The sequence below is a fragment of the Puma concolor genome, chromosome D4, assembly GCF_028749965.1.
Source record: "Puma concolor isolate L17-30 chromosome D4, mPumCon1.1.hap2, whole genome shotgun sequence".
Classification (NCBI taxonomy): Eukaryota; Metazoa; Chordata; class Mammalia; order Carnivora; family Felidae; genus Puma; species Puma concolor.
Window position 1 is genome coordinate 25,079,224 of NC_141679.1, and position 25,484 is coordinate 25,104,707.

At 35.0% G+C, this 25,484-nt stretch overlaps 1 protein-coding gene across 3 annotated transcripts in view; it reads right to left on the minus strand.

Moving 5' to 3' along the window:
• Window positions 1-4,290: 4,290 nt before the first annotated feature.
• Window positions 4,291-25,484, minus strand: part of GKAP1 (G kinase anchoring protein 1) — an 83,802-nt gene continuing 62,608 nt past the window's right edge. For 2 of the 3 annotated variants that reach the window (XM_086685107.1, XM_086685105.1), the window contains 5 exons: window positions 16,607-16,708; window positions 11,761-11,824; window positions 7,676-7,746; window positions 6,804-6,881; window positions 4,291-4,613 (listed from right to left, as the gene is read on the minus strand). In XM_086685107.1, the coding sequence (XP_086541233.1) occupies window positions 4,566-4,613; window positions 6,804-6,881; window positions 7,676-7,746; window positions 11,761-11,824; window positions 16,607-16,708 (363 nt within the window). In that variant the 3' untranslated portion in view covers window positions 4,291-4,565. The remainder of the gene's footprint in view (window positions 4,614-6,803; window positions 6,882-7,675; window positions 7,747-11,760; window positions 11,825-16,606; window positions 16,709-25,484) is intronic. The other variant, XM_086685106.1, reaches the window with a different exon arrangement.

Here is a 25,484-nt window from a genome sequence, read left to right on the forward strand (position 1 = left end):
CTTTCTGACCACTCTGTTTCCCACCATTTCTAAAGTCTAATGCTCAGCAATATCTTCCTTCAAAAACTTTTTCCTTTGGGTGTATCAACTATTCATACAACTTAATTGTAGGTGGATCCAAAAACTGTTAACTCCAGCCTTTCCTCAAAGGATCAGAACTGCATTTCTAACTTGATGGCCTCTACATTAAGTGTTCTGGGGACAAATTCAATTTAACAAATCAAAGCCAATTCTGTCCATTGCCTCCACATTCATTCTTCCATCAGTTGACCCTGCTCATGGTATTCTCTTGTTTATGCATGAGCTCTTGTTTTCATCTCTAATGTCCTTGTTCGTTTTCTCACTCTAAGCAAGTTTGCTAGATTCCACCCTGGGAATATTTTTTCATTTTCTGAATCCCATTGCCATCTCTGTAGTTCAGATCCTCTTTACCCCCTATTTCTATTATAGAAGCTTCTTTGACATTCTCTTCCAAATTAATTTCTTCTATAACTTGCTATCAATTTTCTTCTATAATTTGCTGCCATTTCAATCTTCTTAAAGGGCAACTTGGATTACATCACTCCTTTGTCTATAAACTTCTAATGGTTTCCCCATGCCTACCAAATTATGTACAGACCTCTTAATCTGAAATTTAAGATGAATGATAGCTATCCCCAAATCATCTCTCTGGCTATCTCAATACTGTCTTATGCTCCAGGCAAAATGAAGGCAATCCCTTTCCTCAACATATTCTTTGCTTATATTTCTGTTCCCTGAACACATCATTTTTTTTTTTTTTTTGGTACATGACCTATACCCTTAAAAGCTACCTATTCTAAATTTAAGAAGCAGTTTAAAAACGTTATTTTTTTCTGTAAGTAACATCAGACTTTCCTAACAAATATATTCTCCTTATGGAATCCACTGTATTCTATATTGAATTTTACTTACTTACATGCTATGCCTTTTTACTCCTATCAGACTAAAAATAATTTAAAGGAAGAGACTGCATCTTTCAGTTTTTTACCCAATATTTTCACTAGCTGCTCTCATTTGATACTCAGTTTCACTCTGTTCAATCATTTATTGAGTATTATGAGCCAAGGTCCATACAACTAAGTAATAGAACTGAGACTTCAACATAGTTCTAGTTCCTCTGGCTTTACTAACACTACAAAAAATGTCAAAAATCCCACAGATGTCAAAAATATTTGCTGAATTTAATTAACCAGCTATATTGCCATAATCACATTTTAAGTAAGACCTTATTAATGGAATTTGAAATAATTAAAATGAATTCCCTAATAAGAAATGATATCCATTGGCTTACTGAAAATTCTGAAATGTGTATTCATTTCAATATAGCATAATGAAAATTACTTCCAATTTAAAAATAACTGAAGGGGCACCTGAGTGGCTCAGTCAGTTCAGTGTCTGACTTCAGCTCAGGTCATGATCTCACGATTCATGAGTTTGAGCCCTGGACCGGGCTCTGTGCAGACAGCTAAGAGCCTGAAGCCTGCTTCAGTTTCTGTGTCTCCCTCTCTCTCTCTGCCCCTACCCCTGTTCATGCTCTGTCTCTCTCTCTCTCAAAAATAAACATTAAAAAAATAAAAATCTCTTTTTGAATATATACATTAAAATGCAAATAAATTCTTAAATTTTCTTGTGAAGGCTAAAAAATAAACTAAATTGACCAAGATACCCCTTTAAAATGGTAAGATGCATTTCTTCTGCACTCCAATAGCAAATTGAACATATCAGTATTATTATTTATTGGAATATTTTATGAGTATTTCCTTACATTTCTGTTTCCTTCCAATTGATTATGGAAATATTTGCATCTCTAGTACTTAGCACAACACCTGGCACATGTTAAACTATCAATAATTTCATTGAGCATTTAGTAAATTGAAAATAATCTAAGTAAAAATATTTATTAAAAGAAATGCCTGAGAGGGGCTCACGGGTGGCTCAGTCGGTTAAGCATACGACTTCAGCTCAGGTCATGATCTCGCGGTTCATGGGTTCAAGCCCCATACTGGGCTCTGTGTTGACAGCTCAGAGCCTGGAGCCTGCTTCAGATTCTGTCTCCCTTACTCTCTTCCCCTCCCCCACTCATGTTCTGTCTCTCTCAAAAATAAACAAACATTAAAAACATTTTAAAAAATAGAAATGCCTGAGAAATCAATTTAATGGAAAAGAAACCACCACTTGATCACAGATTGTCTTTTCTATCTCTTACTAGATAAAGCTTTCCCTGGTTGAGACTAAGGTATCAGCCTACAAGTGGTAGATTGAGCCACAGAAGTGAATGTATCAATCAGGAAAAAGAAAATTCAGGGAGAAAAACAGAACTATGAATACAGTACTCCAGAGAAGACCCAACTCAAAAGAGGATGATCAATGAAGGTTTCTATGTGCCCAGGTGATTTTAAACCAATATACACTAGTAGAAAATGGCATATCTGGGTGCACCTGCGTGGCTTAGTTGGTTAAGTTCTTGACTTTGGCTCAGGTTGTGATCTCATAGTTCATGAGTTCGAGCCCCACATCAGGCTCTGTGCTGACAGCACAGAGCCTGCTTGGGATTCTCTCTCACTCTCTCTCTGTCCCTCCCCCACTTGTGTATTCTGTTTCTCTCTCAAAATAAATAAATAAAAAAATTAAAGAAAGAAAATGGCATATCTGTTTAGCATCTACCTTGTGCCAGGCACTGTGCTAGAAACTAGATAATGTACTAAATGGATAATGTGCAGGCAGAAAATCAAAAGCAGATGATGATACAGTATGGTTTGGGAATTCAGTTCATTAGCTCCTTGGGTAATTCAATTATAACTGAAACTATTCAGGTTCTGTCTAGCTGGTTCATATAAGACATTAGAAATTTGATTTTGTTCATCACTGGGTTGAAAAATATGGTATCATGGAATATTACCATATATATTTATTGAATTGATTAGGCTCTGATAGTACCTATTCTTTTTTTTTTCTAAGTTTATTCATTTATTTTGAGAGAGAGAGTGAGAAAGCGTGAACAGGGGAGGGGTAGAGAGAGAGAGACAGAATCCCGAGCAGGCTCCGCACTGTCAAGCGCAGAGCCTGATGAGGGCCTCGAACTCACAAACCGTGAGATCACGACCTGAATCGAAATCAAGATTCGAATGCTTAACTGCCTGAGCTACTCAGGTGTCCCTGATGGTACCTATTCTTTTTTTTTTTTTTAATAGTTTAATAATGCACAACTAAGGTAATAGTTCTTTAGCATCTCAAGACACTTTCTTCTCCTTTCTCCCTCTGTAGAAGGACTGTTGAAAGCTAATCTCAGCATACATCAAGAGGTGAGTTATAAATCATAAGCCAAATCTAATGGATTCATATAGACTAGAAAAACTCAACAAGGCACTTTTTCTTTTATGCAATAGTGAATATACACTTCAATAAGAGTAAGATTTTTTTATTTTCTATTTGGGGGCTTATGAGGTCTGATGGTACCTATTCTTCATCAAAGGTAAAATTAGTAAAGGTAAAACTATCTTAAAAGGCTTTACCACTTTATTAAATAATTATCCAGTATCTATTCTGTGCCACACAAAGGACTAAGTGCTAGGAATATAGGGAGAAATAAGAAGTCCCAATTCTTTGCAAGGTTCATTTAGCCTCATGTTAGAAGCCAGACATAAAAGCAATGATGACATTATTTTTTTCTTCAAAAAAAAGAAAAAAAGGAGGCCAACACCAGTATTTATGTATTCATCTCTGATGTGAAACAAACAAGCAAAAAACCTCTGTATTTTTAGGAATCATATTTGTGTTTCACTGACTACACTAAAAAAAGAAAAACATCAATTCCACAAACCACTTATCACTCTAGTGATTGATGATACCAGTGAAAGATCTCTCATTCACTCCTCCAACTTCAACACTCTATTCTCAGTGTGTCATATTTTTGTCCTCAAGACATACTGTTCTTTAAACAAATATTTCAGCACAGATTTTGCTCCCTCTGCCTGGCATGCCTCCCGGCAAATTTACAGAATAGAGATCCACCCTGCAGAAACTAGCTCATGCAAGTGTTCTCAATTTCCAAACAATGTGCTATCAACGTTCTAGTCACTCTAATGCATACGTATTTTTCTGTCGTCCCCAGCTTTGATGCCCACTGGAGGGTATCCACCACTTTTCACTCATTTTGTATGTCCTGTAGAGTTTAGCATGCACAAAGTGCTGAGTAAATGGTCATTGAACTTCAACAATCCAATTAATACTACTTTCACACCGTTTCTGAAATTTAAAAACTCAAACATATTAGTGGAAGAGTAAATTTTATTGACTGATGAAAAACTAAAGTGATAAGAAGTATGGATAGTAAACAATAATCAGTGAATTCTGCTGGAATTCTATTTTTCTTCTTTTCACTTTAAGCCAAAAGGACATAAAATTATAGACTGTTAGTGAGCTAATCACTTTAAGTTTCTTCAACAAAAACTGCATAGTTTAGCAGTTGCACAGCATTAAATATATACATTTTTGCAAAACCCTGAAAGTGTTAATTTTTGTGTTGACCTCAAAGGCTAATGCAATCACCTACACTGGTCGGATTCAGAGTTTCTTTTCCCTTTTCTGCCACCCTGTAAAGAAAAATAGGGCAAATTATTTAGGAAGTACCATTTTGGGGGCATTTTCATTTTAAGAATAAATGAGACCAAAGGCATTTTGAGTATGAGAAGGAAACATTTTTTTTTTTTTTAGTTTGTTGCAAATCTGAATGTGCAGACCACTAAATTATTTTTATAAGGTTATTTTTTTGCAAATGGTTAAAGCGGGTTGTATGAAGTAGTTACTTCTACTTGAACTAGTTTAGACTTAGTAAGACTACCAATATTTTTTAGACCTCATTTGGACTGTCCCAGGTTTTTTTAAAAGTGCAATTTTTGATCACTTCTAAAATAAATAATTTGCTCCATATGATCTGCAAATCTGGTAATTCAGTTATTACCTTCTCGGATAATTCAATTTTTAATTCAAGTCAGTCTTGTTCATATTAGCATCAGAAACCTGATTTTGTTCATCATCAGGTTGAAAAGAAGACTATACTTTTCATATTGCTCAGTGATATACATGAATCTGTATTTAATTTGCTCCAAATGAAACTCCGTCTATGGTGTTTGATTTGAGCCAAGCAAAGAGGTAGGAGCTTAAAATATAAGAAGTATTTTACATTCATTATTTTTAACGTATCATTTTCTGCCTGACTCTGATTTAAAAAGCAAATACTCATTGTAAAAATACAGAAAGTACAAAGGTGCAAAGAGGAAAATTAAAATCATCCTGAACTATTCTACCCCTCATTTTAACCACAAAATAATGGTTCCTTACAATAATTTTACAGTTTTCTTCTCCATTTTTATAAATTATGGCAATGATGCCTAAATTTAGTTGATCAACAGAATCACCTAAGTGGTGATATTTTAAAAACTCTGAAGTCTAGACTTTGTCCCAGATCCGTTTATTTATGATTACTAGAAATGCGCTCAACAATCTGTAATTCAAAAAGTTCCCAAGTGATTCTGATGGTCAGCCAGGTTTAGGAACCAGTACTTGGCTGTGGTTAAAGTGGTCAGAGGCCCATGGAATCCAGACCCATTTACTAGTGTTGGCAGCTATTCTCTGTTGCTTTCATCCTTGTTCTGCCTATAACTTCCCTCCTAGTGGTCAAAAACATTTCTTCATCAATCTTTTAAATAAAAAAATCAAGTATGAGAATGTCATGATTCATTCCTGACCAAATAAAAGTTATGCACAGATTTGTCCAGAGAAAAAAAAAACGTATGAAGAGGTTATGTGGGACTTGAGACGTGTAATGCCATGTATTAAAAATAAAATTTATTTCCTGTAGCAGGAAAATACAAATACACTTACTAAAAGCTTTCCTCAAAGTAGATACCCACTATGAATAGGTACCAATGTCACATAGCTTAAAACTCTTACCTTGCTTTTCCACAAGATTAAAAAAAAAAACCCACACACAAAATGATCAATGGATCAATGATATGACTTTTTCAAAGTCTCCCAGGCAAAGGGAATTCTTCCGGGAATGATGAGATGTCAAACCTGGGGCTGTTACAACTTCTATGTTCTCCAGGCCAACAGTGGTGGCTTTCAAACCTTTTTGACTATGACTCCCCACATTAATTAACACATTTTATATCATGACTTAGACACACATACATAAAATGCTTTATGTATGTGTGTATACACACACACATACATATACACATATACTGAAACAAATAACTGATTTTTTTACTGCTTTGTCCAGAAAAAAATGCTGAATGCCAGGTGTAAATGCAGAAGAAATAACAGAATTAGAAAAATCACCATCAATGGATGCTAAAACCATTTAGTAAAAAGAAAAGGATATTCACACAATCTCCGAGTATCACTTCACATATTTATTAACTATAAAGGGAAAAGATATCTTTACAATAAAGATATCTAGGAGAAACTGCTGTACCCATGTGATCAAATTTATATAATAGGACAAATGTCATTATGTACCTTCCCTCGATATGATTCACTGGCACATATGCCACATCACATACCAAGGATTTTTCTGAATTTAGTTAGTACTGTAAATACCAATATCTAGAATGACCCTAACACTTTCTAAAGTGTAAATGATATGTCCAATAATAACACTATTAATATGTTTGGCGAATAGATTTTACACTGAATAAAATAGTACTTTATTCTCACACAGTATCTATCCCAAGTGTATTATTTGTGATGAGAACACTTTCGAAATTAGAAACGCATACCTGGTATTTGGCTAGTTCTGCTTGTAATACTTTCACTTTCGATCTTTCTTGTTCTAATGCAGCATGAAGTGAAGTCACCTAAAACCAAACATTCAATTTAAAAAAGACTTCGTGTCTTCAGGCAAATACTCTTAATTCTTAACACTTACTCCCGGGGATGAATTTGACTACTAGATGACTAGGGATCACAGGAGAACCACCTTCCCACCACTGAGCACACACACAATTTCAATTAGGCATTTTACTCAGTTGTCTAGTAAAAGTAGACAGGAGAAGCTCAATATTCCAAGAGAAAATGACAAAGTAAGGATGGGAAAGGAAGAAAGTCACGGTTCATGACTGGGTAAGTTCTACCTGCCCTTTTTATCTCTATATTTAGAGTTGGCATCAAATGAAATACAACCTTATCCTCCCTTACTCTTCAGGACACACCTAACTTTCTCAGCATGGAAAACAGACTCTTCATCCATCTGCTATTACATAATAATAAAAAAGTGTAATTTATTTTTTTTTTATTTTTTTTAATTTTTTTTTTTTAACGTTTATTTATTTTTGAGACAGAGAGAGACAGAGTATGAACGGGGGAGGGTCATAGAGAGAGAGGGAGACACAGAATCTGAAACAGGCTCCAGGCTCTGAGCTGTCAGCACAGAGCCCGACGCGGGGCTTGAACTCACGAACCGCGAGATCATGACCCGCGCTGAAGTCGGACACTTAACTGACTGAGCCACCCAGGCGCCCCTAAGTGTAATTTATATCACTTTACTGCAGTGTTGATGGGCTGTATTTTTGTTTAATCAAGTTTCATAATTTAGGACTAAAGTGTAATAGCTTAAGGAAACCAGTCCTGTATATTCCATAGTTTTTCTTACCTGTATAGTTAGCTCATTCTTGATACTTTGTGATTCATCAACTTGCAGCAGTATTTCTGCTTTATCTTTCACTGACAAGAAAGGAAAAACAGCAGTGTAATGTTTTCAGTCACTCAAACACTTGAATAATACTTTAGTGAACCAAGACAGCAGTGCAATTGGGCAAAGATTTGTCCTTGTACTGAATCAATGTATTCCTTAGTTCTATATAGCTCTTATTTTTCACTGGTAAATTCTAATTATTATTACTATAGCCATTTTTCTTGGAAATTTTACATTTTCTGTGGTGTTAAAATATTAATTGTAAAGGTATCTTGAAAGATTAATTTTTTCCAACTATACTACAGAGAACAAGGGCATAAACAATTTCTCAAAGGGATAAAAACAAATACTTTGACTAGTCTTACAGCAAGATTTTAAAAACAACGTAGAATGTTTTTGTTTGTTTTGTTTTGTCAAATTGTCAGGGCAAGCAGTACTGTAAGGCCCACAAAAATGATTTTTATCTGACTGTTCATATCAATACAGCACAAATAAATGTAGCTCATATGATCATAACTGATTATATAAGCCTGTGGACTTTTAGAACTATTCCTTTGTTGAGAGGTTTTCCCTCTTTGGGGAAGCACGAGCTCTACATTTTGGTGCCAAGGTTTCCTAAGCCTTAAAAATCCCCACATGGCTAACAACTCCTTAACCCATGGTAATGGCCAATGCATGAAAAACTAACTCCTGAACTCTGAAAACAAGCTAGGAGAAACCGAACAGGTAAGACTGTAATAAATTTAGTGAAGGAGGAAAAGATCAACTACATGAGTACTGATATCACCACAGCTCTACCAATATAATATAACACTGTAATTAAAATGTATTTTTTATAGTTTAATGAAGGTGAGACACTGCATCAAGAAACAAATCATAGGCTCTCAAGATTCAACTTGGTAATTTTTTTTTAATTTAAGCAATCTCTACACCCAACGTGGGGCTCAAACCCATGACCTTGAGATTAAGAGTTGCACGCTCTTCTGAGCCAGCCCAGGTGCCCTTCAATCTGGGAATTTTTATGTATTATGTTTTCTACTCCCCAATCCCCAGAATTACACACACTCACTGAGAACTAATAATTTTTAATAATTATGTAATATTTCAATTATAGTCAGTTTTATAATAATATGCTTGTTTTGAAAACACAAATTTGTTTCACTGAGATTACTGTATTGGGGAACAACTTGAACATAACGCGAACTTTACATTTGCTTGAGCATTATTTCACGAACACAGAAAACTGCACCCATGCACACACCTCAAATATCTCTCAGCTATCTCCATTCCCTGAGTGTTCAGAACTATACCAACTTTCCATCCTTCCACTGCTTCACAGTAAACACAACCTGCAGACCTTCTGAAACCTATTTTCTCAAGCAAATTTCAGGTCTTTCAGGTAAAGTGCCATACTTATTATAGTATTTGTGTTTAACCATTTTAACATGTATAAAACTGTGTTACTGTTTTAATTAGATTCCTATTTTTTTTTTGTAACACGTCTCTGATGAAGTTTTTTGACTGTTGTGCACTCCTAATCCCATTCCCCCATAATCCTTGTGGTTTTAATTGTGTACTTAGGCAGAAATTGGTGATTGTTAGGAACATATGTTGCATTATAATAGAACTGACTGTATTTACATTCACATTATAAATTTTTTTTTAATGTTTGTTTATTTCTGAGACAGAGAGAGACGGAGCATGAGTGGGGGAGGGGTAGAGAGAGAGGGAGACACAGAATCTGAAGCAGGCTCCAGGCTCTGAGCTGTCAGCACAGAGCCCGAGGCAGGGCTTGAACTCATGAACCCTGAGATCACGATATGAGTAGAAATCAGAAGCTCAACCGACTGAGCTACCCAGGCGCTCCTACATTTACATTATAAATGCTAGAGTATGTATGCTCTAATGTACTCTATTTTTCATGTAATGGTGCTATATAAAATTCTTCTATTTGGATTTTTTAAAAAGTAATCTCAGGCACCTGGGTGGCTCACTCAGTTAAGCCTCTGACTCTTGGTTTGGGCTCAGGTCATGATCATGTGGTTTGTGAGTTCAAGCCCCACATGGGCTCTGAGCTGACAGTGTGGAGCCTGCTTGGGATCTCTCTCTCTGCCCCTCCCTGCTCTCTGCCTCTCTCGAAATAAATAAATTTTTAAAAATTAAAAACATAATAATCTCTACATCCAATGTGGGGTTCAAACTCATGACCTTGGGTTCAAGAGTTGCATGCTCTCCTGACGGAGCCAGCCAGGTGACCTCATTTGGATTTTTTTATAGTATAGCATGGACACTGAAGTCATTTACTGGTAGCCATTTTAAATGAGAGAAAGCTTTTATCATTTAACTTTCTTACTTTTCATAAATGTTTCTCTAAATAGAAATATTACTTTCTTTTTTACATATTTAAAAATCATGCATCCAATGTCCAATGATACCCTTAATTTCTTTAATTAGAAATACAGCTCAGAGGGGTGCCTGGATGGCTCAGTTGGTTGAGTGTCGGACTTCAGCTCAGGTCACAATCTCATGGTTTGTAGGTTTGAGCCCTGCGTCAGGCTCTGTCCTGACAACTCAGAGCCTGGAGCCTGCTTTGGATTCTGTGTCTCCCTCTCTCTCTGTCCCTTCCCTGCTCATGCTCTCTCTCTCTCTCACAAATGAATAAACATTAACAAAAATTTTTAATAAAAAAAAGAAATACAGCTTATAAACAATTACTTTATTTTCATAATTTTATTAAATGATCTGCACAGAACTCAGTAACATGCACAGATCTAAAGTGATTTCAGAATGTTGGTATCTAATTGTGCAAATAATACCTTTCCCCATTATTCTTTAACTTCCATTTCATCATAGTTAAGCTGTATAAATTATATTACAAAAAACAGTAAAGTTATAAAACAGTAAGCTTGAATCTATTTCAACACTATATATTCTGTTCAATTGAACATAATTTCTGGTTTTTACTCATACTGTTTTGATAACTGTTTTTTAACATAGTTTAAATTTTGACTAGACAATTATACTCCCAGGATCTTCAATTTCTGTTATCTTGCTTATTCTTCAAGGTGAGTTTCACCATTTCTTGAACACTGTACAGTACTCATAAGAGATCCATTTGGTTTATCACTGACATTAACAGGGAAAACTGTTTATAGGCCTTAATTTTGTCTGTTCAGAAGATTTTCTCTTATTCATATCTTTCTATATGTCTTTTATTATTTATAATTTCTTTTGCATAAGCTTCATATTAAAAACTTAACACACAGGGGCGCCTGGGTGGCTCAGTTCATGATCTCATGGTTCATGAGTCCGAGCCCCACGTCAGGCTCTGTGCTGACAGCTCAGAGCCTGGAGCCTGCTTCAGATTCTGTGTCTCCCTCTCTCTGCTCCTCCCCCACTCATGTGTGCATGCTCTCTCTCTCTCCCCCCTCTCTCAAAAATAAATAAAGCTTAAAAAAAAATTTAAAAACTTAACACACACTTCCTTTTCTGTTATGAGTGGAAAATCTTCATAGAACTTTCAAGGTAAGTATCATTAGGTATACGTAATCAGGAGTGCAACTGATGTGGGGAGGGGCTTCACATAGCATCTACTTTACTAATCTGATTATTTCTAATCATTTTTGAGTGATTTCCTTGGCTTCCTGCTGGTGAACTACTGCCAAAGTTTAGAGTGGCAACAAAAGTATAAGGAGTTGGGGAGAAGGGGAGAAAGAAAACCCAAAATAATAAGCATTCTCCTCTAATAATTAAAAAGAGAATCTTAAGCAAGGTCTATTCTTATTTTCCTGCTGAATGTAGTCCAGTACTTTAGAAGAACGGAAATTTCAAGCTTTCTCTTACCCAAATAGTCATAAACCTGTATAATACTAAGGTGCTGTAAGAGTGACTTGTAATAATAAAATTATCAGAAACAATTCAATTTGTATCACTCTGAGAAAATTTTTAATTTTGTTGAGTTAATAAATCATATATCTTGAAAAATTATCTTCAAATATTTTTTAAGGTTAACTTTTAATTCTAAAAACACACAAATCACTTACTTTCACCTTCCTGAAGCATTTTCAATAACTGTGCATTTCTTGCCTTTACTTCTTTATACTTTGCCTAATAGTTAAAGAAAAAAGATTTAATTTTTTAAAAGTAAATAATGTAATTAATGATTTACTATGAATTATGAAGTTATGAATTCTAGGCTTGCTGAAAGACAGGAATTACTTTTGAAAGAGGAAAATGTATTCATAACTGTCTACTCCTAAATTAAATCCCTGGTACAATAACAGAAATTAATGTTATAAGATATTGAAAAATCAAGAAGAGAGAGGTAAAACTGGACAAAATTTGGGACTAAATTTTCCTGGAGTCTTTCTCTTTTTTTCCTTAAATAAAATCCTTACACAATTCAAAATAATTAGGTAAAAACAAAGAAAAATGATTCACAGCTCTAGACCAAGACTGTCCAGTACTATACTAGAACTTTCTGTATCTGTTCTATACCTGCCACTGTCCAAAATGTGGCTACTAAACTACTACTGAAAAAGTGCCTAGGTACACTCACATAGTGGTTACTCAATTGTACAGTGCAGTACTATGTCTTCTCACTTACTATTTCACTAACTATATATTGTTAAAGTAAATTTGGATGGTATGAATTAATAATTTACTGAAATACCTTCCAATTCTTTTTCTATTTTTCTAAATGACTTAGCTTCTTATACTACATAATGGCACAATTATATACTTATGAACAAGAGGAACTGTGTTCCCACATTAACATCTTTATTCCAGGGAATTTGCCCACTCCACTACACTTATTCAACATATCTTAAATGGACTTAATTATTTATAAATATTTAACATATTAGTACATTAGACATAACACTAGACATAACAAGAGATCAGCGAAAGAAAGCAGATCAAGTATAAGAAACTTGTCACTTCTTCTCTTAACATGTACATAGGTAAGTACAGAAGTTACCAATTCAAAAATCTTTCTTATAAAACATATTTAATGTATTTTAAATCAAGTTCAATAAAGATAAAAATGGCTTTTACTAAATACTCTATTCAGTAAATTGCTGATAACAAACCAGTAATGATACTCAGTAATAACTGCAGTCAATACATCGAACAGAAGTAAATACCACAGTAAATATAAAAGGAATAGAACTTCTGAGAATCTTAGAAATGAATGAGGGCAGTAAGTCAGATGGACACATGGAAATATGAAGGGGAAAACCATACAAAGTCAACTATAAGTATATTCACTATGAATATAGAAATATATCCCCTAAGAATATGAAACTGTAAGAAATTCTCTCAAGGCTTTAATCAATGTTAATATCTTGCTAAAGGCTACCTCAGCTCAAGCCTTTTGTCCAAGGTATAGATCAGTGTACACAGAAACACCTCTTATTCCAGCTTTAGAGTCTAAAGTCAGCTCATAAAGCAAAAATCTCAAATGAGCAAAATTACCTGTGAAAAATCTTTATATTGCCCATAAAAATAGCATATATAGTTTTGTACATATAACCCTGAATAGCAAATGTATTGATAAAAACAAAATGTATAACACATGTGCCATGCAATTTGTAAGAGCACAAATGAAACATATAGTGCCTTATTAGTATTTTTAATTTCATGAAAAAGAGAGCACTTAAGTTAAATGATACATACGTTGTGAGTCAACTGTGTTCAGCTACATCCTGAACATCTATGCCTACATCTACAGCTATTTCAAACTAAGCATATACAAAATGGGGTATTAGTTCCCACTGCCCAAACCAGCTGAAAATGTGCTCTTCCTCTCACACTCAATACCTGTTCATTGTTTTACCAGACTACCTTCACTCAAGGCTTCAGCCATGTGCATTATTCTCCCACAAAACAATTCTCATGCCACTTCCCTTTCTAAAGACCTTTACTAAAATCCAAATGCCTTCAGGCAGCCATTAGAATAGAATACATCTGCAAATGACATATCTGATAAAGGGTTACTGTCCATATAAAGAAATGATACAACTCAAGATCCCCGAAAACAAATAATCCAATTAAAAAATGGGCAGAAGACACTTCTCCAAAGAAGACATACAGATGGCTAACAGACACGTGAAAAGATGCTCAACATCACTAGTCATCAGGAAAGTGCAAAACCACAATGACAGATCACCTCACACCTGTCAGAATGGCTAACTTAACAACAACAAGAAACAAGTGTTGGTAAGGATGTGGAGAAAAAAGAACCCTCTTGCACTGTTGTTGGGAATGCAAGCTGGTGCAGCTTGGAAAACAGATGGAGGTTCCTCAAAAAATTAAAAACAGAACTACCCTATAATCCAGGAATTGCACTTGTGGGGATTTACCCAAAAAATACAAAAACACTACTTCAAAGGGATACATGCACCCCTATGTTTACTGCTGCATTATTTACAATAACCAAACTGTGGAAGCAGCCTAAGTGTCCATCGATAGATGAATGGATAAAGAAGATGTGGTGAGTGTGTGTGTGCATCTATCTATCTATCTATCTATCTATCTATCTATCTATCTATAATGGAATATTATTCAGCTATAAAAAAGAATGAAATCTTGCCATTTGCAACAACAGGGATGGAGCTAGAAAGTTTAATGCTAAGTGAAATAAGTCAATCAAACACCATATAATCTCACTCATAAGTGAAATTAAAACAAACAAACAAACAAATGAGCAAAGGGGAAAAAAGAGAGACAAACCAAGAAACAAACTCTTAACTACAGAGAACAAATTGATGATTACCAGAGGGGAGATGGGTGGGGGATGGGGGAAACAGGTGATGGGGATTAAAGAGTACACCCACCATGATGAAAAATATAAAATTAAATAAATAAAATTTAAAAAACAAAGCTTCATAAATTATGAGCAGGAAAAAAAAACTGCAATTAGAACCACTAGATTGGTGCTACATGAATATATACTTCAATTCTTATCTAAAAACTTGGCCTAAATATATTTATAAGATATAGATGTATATAGTACCTGACAATTTCTTTTTACCTAGGGCCCAGATTGATGTGAATAAATATAAACTAAATGTTAAAAGCTGTCACCAGAAGGGAAATGTTCCATTAAAAGAATTACATCAAAGAAAAAAAAGGTACTTAAATTTCTTGGCTTATATATATTTTTTGTTTAGCCATGGTCGACTAAAATTTTACTGCTTTCAACAGTAACTTTAAATTTTAATTTTCAGTTATAAATTCATTTGATGAATAAAAAAAAAATCTGTTGGACTCAAGTTGCTAAGATCTTGTTAAGAATTTCCACATGTTTGTTCATGGCTGATATTGCTCTGTGGTTTTACCTTCCTGTAATAAAATAAATAAATAAAATAAAATCCAATTGCCTTCAAATACTGACCCCAAATAACATCTCCAATATAACCTTTTGCAACTTTCCATTTCTCTAAATTTCAGCAACAATATATTTCTTACCATTTCCATGCCTTTGTAGGTACTGTCTCTATCTGGAAACACCATCTCTTCTGTGAAAAGCTTAGCAATTTTCAATAGCAGCAACTAATTCAGTATTATTTCTGTGATTTGGGAGCACTCTGTCAAATCTCTATAAATTCTACAATGTACTACAACTATTTACATGTGTATCTTCCTCATTAGACTATGAGCTTCTTGGTAGCTCATATTTGTATTTCTTCTCTGTGCCTGGCACAGAGGAGAAAAGGAAAAGGAAAATATAAACCACAAGGAGAAAGCTAAGGGAGATGGGTGGATGCAGTCCAAAAAGGTTTTAGCAGGGATGATTCCTAAAGGCATAAGTAGAGGAGAAAGGGAAATGTAAGAACCATCAGAGCTCGAACTTGAGTTATCATTTTTTTCACCATTGCATATGTGGGGCCCAGAAAAGCACCTGGCACATTATAGGCACTCAACAGATAACTGTTGAGTGAATAAATATTAGTCAAAAAACAATGACACTTGAGATGAATAAGAGTTAAAAAAAAAAAGCCTAAGGAAGCAAATCAAAGAGTAATATGCAGGTTTGTGGTTAAAATAAACTGTATAAATAACAAATGTTGACAAGGATGTGGAGAAATTGGAACCTTCATGTATTTTGGTGATGGGAATGTAAAATGTTGCAGGTGCTATGGAAAACAATATGGCAGTTTCTCCAAAAGTTAAACAAATAATTACCATGTGATCCAACAATTCTACTTTTAGGTATATACCCAAAAACTAAAAGCAGGGACTCAAATACTTGTACACTAATGTTCATGGCAGCATTGTTCACAATAGTCAAATGGTGGAAACAATGCAAATGTCCACAAACAGATGAATAAACAAGATGTAGCATTTACATACAATGGACAATTCAGCCATAAAAGGAATGAAATTCTGATACATGCAAAAAACATGGATGAAACTTGAAAACATTATGCTAAGTGAAATAAGCCAGACACACAAAGACAAAAATTATATAATTCCATTTATACAAAGTACCCAGAATAAAGCAAATTCATTGGAATTACAGGTAACCAGTAGCTGCAACAAAAGAAGAACAGGAGTTATTTAATGGGTACAGAATTTGCTTGGGATGATGAAAAAGTTCTGGAAGTAGATAGTGGTTATTCACATAGCACTGTGAAGATAATTAATGCCAATAAATTGTATACTTAAAAATGGTTAAAATGGAAAATTTAATGTTATATATATTGTAACATGAGAAGAAAATTACACTGTCATTCAGATTTTATATCATTAATGAGAGTTTAAAAACCTGAATAGTAGAAATGTTATTTCTATTAATCAAATATTACACATATTTACATGTAAGAAAAACAGAAAAGTACCATGTAAGAGAATTATTTTAGTTTACAACAGTAAATAAATACAAACCTCCCATTGAGTGATCACATTTTTCAGCTTCTGGATTTCAGCATCTTTCCTTTCAAGTTCCAACTTTAGTCTTTCAATTCTTCCATCTTTCAGAACTACTTCCTAAGAGAGAAAAACACTATTTTAGAACTAAGATAGTTCTACCATTTCTGGTTTACAATATTTACAATATTTGTGAACGTTTAAGAGGAAAAAGCCTGATTTTTCCCAATTTTAATTCATTTTCTAAAGCAACCCTAAACCGTTGACTACATTTCCACTTCTACTCAATTGTAATTGTAATTATTACAGTAAAAGCAAATAAGATATTTATGATTAATCTCAAACTACAAGCATAACAGAATAATATCAAACTTTGAAATATTTCTATACTGGGATAAACATATTAAAAGTGCTCTGTGATGGGGCGCCTAGGTGGCTCAGTCGTTTCGAGCATCTGACTTCAGCTCAGGTCATGCTCTCACAGTTCTTGAGTATGTAAAGCCCCATGTAAAGCTCTCTGCTGACAGCTCAGAGCCTGGAGACTGTTTCAGATTCTGTGTCTCCTTCTCTGTCTCTGTCCCCTTCACTGTTCATGTTCTGTCTGTCTCTCTCAAAAATAAATAAAACATTAAAAAAAAAAGTGCTCTGTGACAAGTTGCTATTAGTCTATCTTTAAAACTCAAAAGAATTCAAAACGTACTTATAATTTATTTAAGTATTTTATAAGTATTATAATTTTTATTATATTTTATAAGTATTATTTTATTATATTTTATAAGTATTTTTATAAGTATTATTTATAAGTATTATTTTATTATATTTTATAAGTATTAAGTATTTTATAAGTATTATAATTTATACTTATTTTATAATTTATATTTTATACTTGATTATAAAATATAAGTAACAAATAATAATAGAACACCAAAATTAACAGCTTTTCTGTATATCAGCAATTACTAGGCAGAAAATATAACTAGAAAAACCAATTCCTCTTCAGTAGCTATAAAAAATACCCCTAGAGGCACCTGGGTGGCTCAGTCGGTTAAGCATCCAACTCCTGATTTCAGCTCAGGTCATGGCCCCACATTGGGCTCGCACTGAGCATGGACCTGCTTGGGATTCTCTCTCTCCCTCTCTCTCTGCCCCTCGCCCTGCTGATGTACGCACATGCTCTCTCTCAAAATAAACATTTAAAAAGTATACCTCTAAAATTAAAATTCAGAAATGTTTAGGATCTATAAAGAAAATTATAAAATACCAAAGAGGACATGGAACAAAGTATATTTGCAGATGAGAAGACTAAATATTATTTAGGTAGTTCAATAAAATTTCAATTGAAATTCCAGTCAAAACTTCATCCAGGAGAATACAGAACAGAAACAAAACGTTAATGCAATGAAGAGGAATTTGTCTACTGAATAATTGTACACTATACTGCAAAAATAACTAAAGTAGTGTGGTCAGGGTACCTAGGTAGACAGAGCCATTGTGCTAGAAAAGAAATTCCAGAAAGAGACTTAAGATATAAGAATGTTTTTAAATGTTTATTTATTTCTGATAGAGAGAGACAGACCATGAGTAGGGGAGGGGCAGAAAGAGAGGCAGACACAGAATCTGAAGCAGGCTCCAGGCTCTGAGCTGTCAGCACAGAGCCCCACGCGGGGCTCGAACCCCCGAACTGTGAGATCGTGACCTGAGCCCAAGTCGGGCACTTAAGTGACTGAGCTACCCAGGCGCCCCTAAAATGATTATTTCATTTAATTTGCACAGTTAACTAGAAGTTGGTAGATGTTATCTCCAGTTTCTAGATTCAGTGGGAAAAAATGACCTTAATTTTATTCACCTGGAGAAAACTACTGATAATTTGTTGTGGTCCTGCTTTTCTAACGATATATACTTTTTTCCTCCAATAATGTGGAAACCGTTCTATGGACCACTTTTTAGCTAAATAAATATGGTGAGCATTTTGAGTTATTAAGTAATAATTCTTATACATTAAATAATTGAGTATTTTAAAACACTAAATTGCTTTCAGTTACCCACATTGAGAAAAAAAAATATTTTAAATGTACCAGTTTGAGATAACATTTCTTTGCTTACTGGCAAAATTGTGTACTTTCTCATGTTTATTGGTTATATGCCTGTCATATGGTTGTGACTGTTTTTTCCAGTTTCTCATTTACCTTTTGATTTTGTTATAGTATTTTTGTGGAAATTTTTCATCAAGTTAAATCTATCAGTCTTTTCCTTTCAGTTTCTTCTCTTTGGTATGTTCAGAAGTACTTTCCTACTCAAAGATGATAGATATTCATCTAGATTTTCATTTTTTCAAAACTAGAATAGTAATTCATATTATTCCATACTCAGTATAAAACAATTTTGATAAAAGGAAATTTCAGTTTTTTTAAATGTTTATTTATTTTGAGAGAGAGAGAGAAAGCAGGAGAAGGGCAGAGAAAAAGGGAGAAAGAATCCCAAGCAGGCTTCACACTGTCAGCACAGAGCCTGATGCGGGGCTCGAACTTACAGACTGTGAGATCATGACCTGAGCCAGCTGAGCCACCCAGGTACCATAATAAAAAGAAATTTTTAAATGATAAAGTGAAATTTCTATAATCTCACAAGAATAAATCTCCTAAGAGTTATTACATTTTTAGTGTATATCCTTCCAAATTTCTTCTTTGCATATGGTATCATAATATTAAGACCCTGTGATGGGGCGCCTGGGTGGCGCAGTCGGTTAAGCATCCGACTTCAGCCAGGTCACGATCTCGCGGTCCGTGGGTTTGAGCCCCGCGTCAGGCTCTGGGCTGATGGCTCAGAGCCTGGAGCCTGTTTCCGATTCTGTGTCTCCCTCTCTCTCTGCCCCTCCCCCGTTCATGCTCTGTCTCTCTCTGTCCCAAAAATAAATAAAAGTTGAAAAAAAAAATTAAAAAAAAAAAAAAAAGACCCTGTGAATGTTTTATAGTTTATCATTTTTAGTGATTTTGGAGTTTTCAGTTTTGTGAATTTACCACGTGTTTAGCCTGTATCCTGTTGTTGGGCATTTATTTTTATTTTTTTTTTAATTTTTTTTTAACATTTATTTATTTTTGAGACAGAGGGAGACAGAGCATGAACGGGGGAGGGGCAGAGAGAGAGGGAGACACAGAATCGGAAGCAGGCTCCAGGCTTTGAGCTGTCAGCACAGAGCCCGACGTGGGGCTCGAACTCACAGACCACGAGATCATGAGCTGAGCTGAAGTCCGACCCTCAACTGACTGAGCCACCCAGGTGCCCCGACAAAATCATGCTGTTTTAATGTACATTTTTATAAAATCCTGTATTTCAAGAAATAACTTTAAAAAATATCTTCTAAGTAGAAAATATTATACTATAATGAAGATACAAGGATGTAGAAGATAAAGTCCATGTCTACAAGGGATTTGTAATCTGTTATAATAAAAATGTGCTCTGTGAAATGTGCCATAAGAAAAACAAAATGCTGTGTAGTAAGAAAAAGAAGGAAAGATCACATCTAGATTTTCTATGTTTCGCGTGTAGGGTGGGGCAGTGAGAGAAAGCTTCACAGAGAAGATAGCATGTGACATGAACCTTGAGCAAAGCTAGGGAGGCTTGAGCATTCTGTGTCAGGTATGCTCTGCTCTAGCTATGAGAAAATCTGGGAAAGAATATAGTTGGAGTTAATTAGGTTGAAACTATATCACAGAACAATGCTTTCCAACTTATATGACAGTGACCCACATTAAGGAATGTTTTAGATCATGACCCAGAATGCACATACATGTCAGTGTATGTATGTATATGTTGTGTATGTGTACATATATGCATTGGAACAAATTTCATAAAATACGAGTATGTAGATGGTTTATATACTCTTGACACTTTTTTTCTATTATCTACTATATTTTTCTACTATCTATCTATAAATCTACTAAATTGATTTCTGGACCTGTTAAATGAGTTGGAACTCTCAGTTTGAAAAGCACAGACTGAGGACTTTACATATCAGGTCAAGGACATTGTACTTGATTCAACAGACATTGACATTTAAGGGCTTGTGTGGCATGGCGGAAGTCACACTTTTTAAAAAGCTATCTGGTGGCAGTGTATAAGAGGAATTACACCTACCATTAGAAGGCAGGAGGCAGGAAGACTTGTCAAAAATTACCGAAATAATACCAGTAAGACATAATGAGGGCCTAAATTAAAAAAGTATTCATGAAAATAGAAGAGAAGATAGATTTGAGAAATATTTCAATGATTAAAAACTCCCAAACCCTGAAAAACAGAAAAGTAGTAAAAGAAGTTTAGCGTCTGGATATCTGGATAAAATGACAGAACCAAAAACAGAAATGATGGAAGTCAAGCCAAATGTTTGGTTTGGAGAGTAAATGATGGGCATGAGTTTGGACATAGTGAGTATGGGTATCAACTGAACAAAAGAGCAAGATATACCACAAGGGCAATTAATAAAACAGAGCCCTCAAGTCCATAAGACCAGGCGTGGATGATCCACCCAATGCTGGTAACGTTATGGACAATCTAGTAAGCTCATACCCTGCTACTAGAAGACAATGTTGATACACATCAAGAGCAACACAGATGTTTATATCCTTTGATTTAATTATAATTACTACTTTTAAGAATTTATTTCAAGGAGGGGTGCTTAGCTGGCTCAGTTGGTGAAGTGTGTAGCTCTTGATTTGGGGGTTATGAGTTCGAGCTCCATACTGGGTGTAGACATTACCTAAAATAAAATCTTTAAAAAAAATTGCAAGAAAATAATTCATCAAAAAAATTAAACATAAGAAGATGTTCAATGAATATCAAGTGACCAATTCTCCACCATCTAAATATTCAATAATAGGGCAATGAATGACCAAGTGAATTATACTATCTTGATTTGACAATATAATGCATGGTTTACAAAAGGGGCTACAAAACTGTATTCCCTATTGTTATAATTATTTTTAAATACTCATGCATGTGGTATTTTCCTAGAAAAGCAGTATTCAAAAATGAGACATGTTGTGTTAAGGATGGTTGAATTAGGAGGAGATGCCTGGATGGCTCAGTTGGTTAAGTGCCTGACCCCTAATTTTGACTCAGGTCATGATGTCAAGGTTTGTGGGTTCGAGCCCCATGTCAGGTTCTACGCTGACAGTGTGGAGCCTGCATGGAATTCTCTCTCTCCCTTTCTCTCACCTGCTCATGCTCTCTTTCAAAATAAATAAATCAACTTTAAAAAAAAAAATGGTTAGGGGGGCACCTGGGTGGCGCAGTCGGTTAAGCGTCCGACTTCAGCCAGGTCACGATCTCGCAGTCCGTGAGTTCGAGCCCCGCGTCAGGCTCTGGGCTGATGGCTCAGAGCCTGGAGCCTGTTTCCGATTCTGTGTCTCCCTCTCTCTCTGCCCCTCCCCCGTTCATGCTCTGTCTCTCTCTGTCCCAAAAAAAAATAAATAAACGTTAAAAAAAAAAAAAATGGTTAGGGACATCTGGCTGGCTCAGTCAGTAGAGCACATGACTCTTAATCTGAGGATCATGAGTTCAAGCCCCACGTAGGCGTGGAGCCTACTTAAAAAAAATACAATAAAATAAATTAAAAAGATGGGGCGTCTGGGTGGCTCAGTAGGTTAAGCATCCGACTTCGGCTCTGGTCACAATCTCGTGGTTTGTGGACTTGAGCCCCGCATCAGACTCTATGCTGACAGCTTAGAGCCTGAAGCCTACTTCGGATTGTGTCTCCCTCTCTCTCTCTGCCCCTCCTCTGCTCACGCTCAGTCTCTGTCTCTCTCTCAAATAAAACATTAAAAATTTTTAAAAAACAGAGGTTTATTAGGATTGACTTATTTTCTACCTTTGAAAACTCCTGGCATATTAATGTATAATAAAAGAGGATTTTCACCTTGGCAAAAAGAAAGTTTTCTTTTTCTGAGAAAGGAGCACAATGGAGAGAGGAAGGAGGTAAAGAGAGAAAAGTATTTTTTATTTAAAACAAAAAAATTTTTTTTAACGTTTATTTATTTTTGAGACAGAGCATGAACGGGGGAGGGTCAGAAAGAGGGAGACACAGAATCTGAAACAGGCTCCAGGCTCTGAGCTGTCAGCACAGAGCCCGACGTGGGGCTCGAACTCATGGACCGCGAGATCATGACCTGAGCCGAAGTCGGCCGCTTAACAGACTGAGCCACCCAGGCGCCCTGAGAAAAGTATTTTTTAAATGGTCTCAATCTTTTTCTTTTCCCTGTTACACTCAATGATATACTATGAGAAAATCTTAATTTTTTTAATTTTGAAAAATTTTGCATATGCAGAAGTAGTCTATAATGACACACATTAAGGTAAAAAGAAAATAACCTGAAGGCAGATTAAGAAGTTGAACATTACTTTGGCATTCCCTTCCCTCCTGAGAATATCCACTATTATGAATTTTGTATTGTCTTTCTCTTCCTTTGTTACCTCTTTTACTGCATATATCTGTATCTCCAAACAATATATTAAATTTACTATTTTTTGAAATATATATAAATGGCATCAAACTATTTGGTGACTTGCTTTACTCATTAAACACTGTGTTTTTGATATTCATCCATGTTGCTATGTGTAACAGTAGCCCACTGATTTCTCCTATCCATTTGGTTATTACAAACAACTGACTTTTGAACATTCATCTTGAACATGTCCCCAGGGTTTAATCTTAGGATGGAATTTCTAGAAAATGTGGTCTGCCCATCATCTTCAATGTTAGTGGAATTAGAGAGAGACTGGTGAAACAGCCCAAACTTTTAGCTATGAAATGAATTAAAATTGGAGGATCTAATGTACAAAATGGTGATTATGGTTGATAACACTATACTGCATAATTGACCTTTTAAGAGGCTAGAACTTAAATAGTCTAAGAAAAAAAAAGGAAATGTGAGGTGATAAATGTGTTAATTAACAAGATGGGAGGAAACTTCCCACAATGTTTAGGTACAGCAAATCATCATGATGTGCATCTTAAATATCTTACAATTTTATATGTCAATTAAAACTCAATAAAGCTGAAACAAATATTGTTGCATCTTTAACATAAATAAATAAAAAGTTAATACTAAATTGTTTTCCAAAATGGTTATACCAATTTATACTATACCACTAGCAGTATGTTACTGTTGTTCTATACCCTTAATAATACTGAGTACTGTCTTAATTCCTAACACTCTTCTTCAAATTCACTCAGTTTTTCCTAGGCACTGTAGTGAAATTATTATCACATATTTTGTTCTCTGCTCAAAACTTTCAAAAATTCTTTACTGTCTATTGACTAAACCAGAAATCAGACCTTTAAATCCTCCACAATACTTTCTAACCCACCTTACCAAGCTTATACCATACTCAATGGTCCTTCTGTTTTAATTGAACTGGTTTAACTTCATTGCCTCCATATTTTTACTCATTGCCTTCTAGTTTCTTCTCCCTCACCTGTGCATAATCAAATTCTACTTTTACATTCCAATACAAAAGCCATTTTCTCCTAAGAAAGCCATCTCTGATCTCCATTCTTGCGAATTAGTATGGCACTTTACCAGCATATATCCTTTTTTGGACATACCATTTTCTACCTTGTACAAAAATAATTATATATTAAATAAGTACAGTGTACAACATGGTCTGATAAACATTTTAAGTCATAACTGTTAATTAATCATAACTCCTAATAACAGTACATGAAAGGCAGGTAATTTCATCTCAATGTAACACAGCTGGTAAGCTACAGAAGCTATAGTTTGTGTTATTAGGTCTGTTTGATTTCAAAGACTGTTGATCTACTCTACTGCACTGTCACTTTAGTTTTACTAGACCATTAATGTTACTTAATCATTTAAGTGAACTTATATATGCCCAAATTTGTTCAACAAAGGGTTCTGAGACACCTATTTGTTGAAATACACTTAATATAATTTTTTCTATACAAAAATGATCTGAAATGACTTTTAAAAAATAAGATACGGACCACAAAGGGGAAAATCAAGGTCAATGAAAAAAGAAACACATATGCTAATGATAAATGTTAACATAGTTTCTCAGACTATACGTAAGATTTGACAGTCAAGGCAAGACAGGAATATATTAAAATTCAACACTAGAAAGGAAGAAATTCACAAGTGCTTCTGGGCAGACAAGGATTTCCTGCTACTAAGGTGAAAATAGAGGGGTGCCTGCCTGGGTGGCTCCATCAGTTAAGCGCCTGACTTCAGCTCAGGTCATGTTCTCATCATCCGTGAGTTCGAGCCCCATATCAGGCTCTGTGCGGACAGCTCATAGCCTGGAGTCTGCTTCAGGTTCTGTCTCCCTCTCTCTCTGCCCCTGCCCCGTTCACGCTCTCTCTCAAAAATAAACATTAAAATTTAAGAAAAAAAGAAAATAGATATCATGTGGAATTATGTTAGTGTTATTTATAAACCATCTTACTGCTACATTAGAATAAAAAGTTCTTAAAGGTCTGACTTCTTTTACGTCTCTCTATAACACAACACAGTAGGTGTTTAATTTGTTAAATGACTGTCTTAATGAAACAAATAGATAATGTCAACAGAAGAGTAAAAGGATAGGAAACAGGCTTTTAGAATTTGGAACAGCTAGGGTGCTTGAGTGCCTCAATGGGTTAAGCACCCAACTCTTGATTTCAGGTCAGGTCATGATTTCACAGTTTATGAGACTGAGCCCCATTTCCGGCTTTGTGCTGATGGCTCGGAGCCTGCTTGGATTCTCTCTCTGTCCTTCCCCTGCTTGCGTGCTCTCTCTCAAAATAAGTGAGTAAATTTTTTTAAAAAGTTAGAATTTGGAACAGCCACTGTAGGAATCTTTCAAAGTCAAAATGTACAGACTTGTTATATCATTATATTGC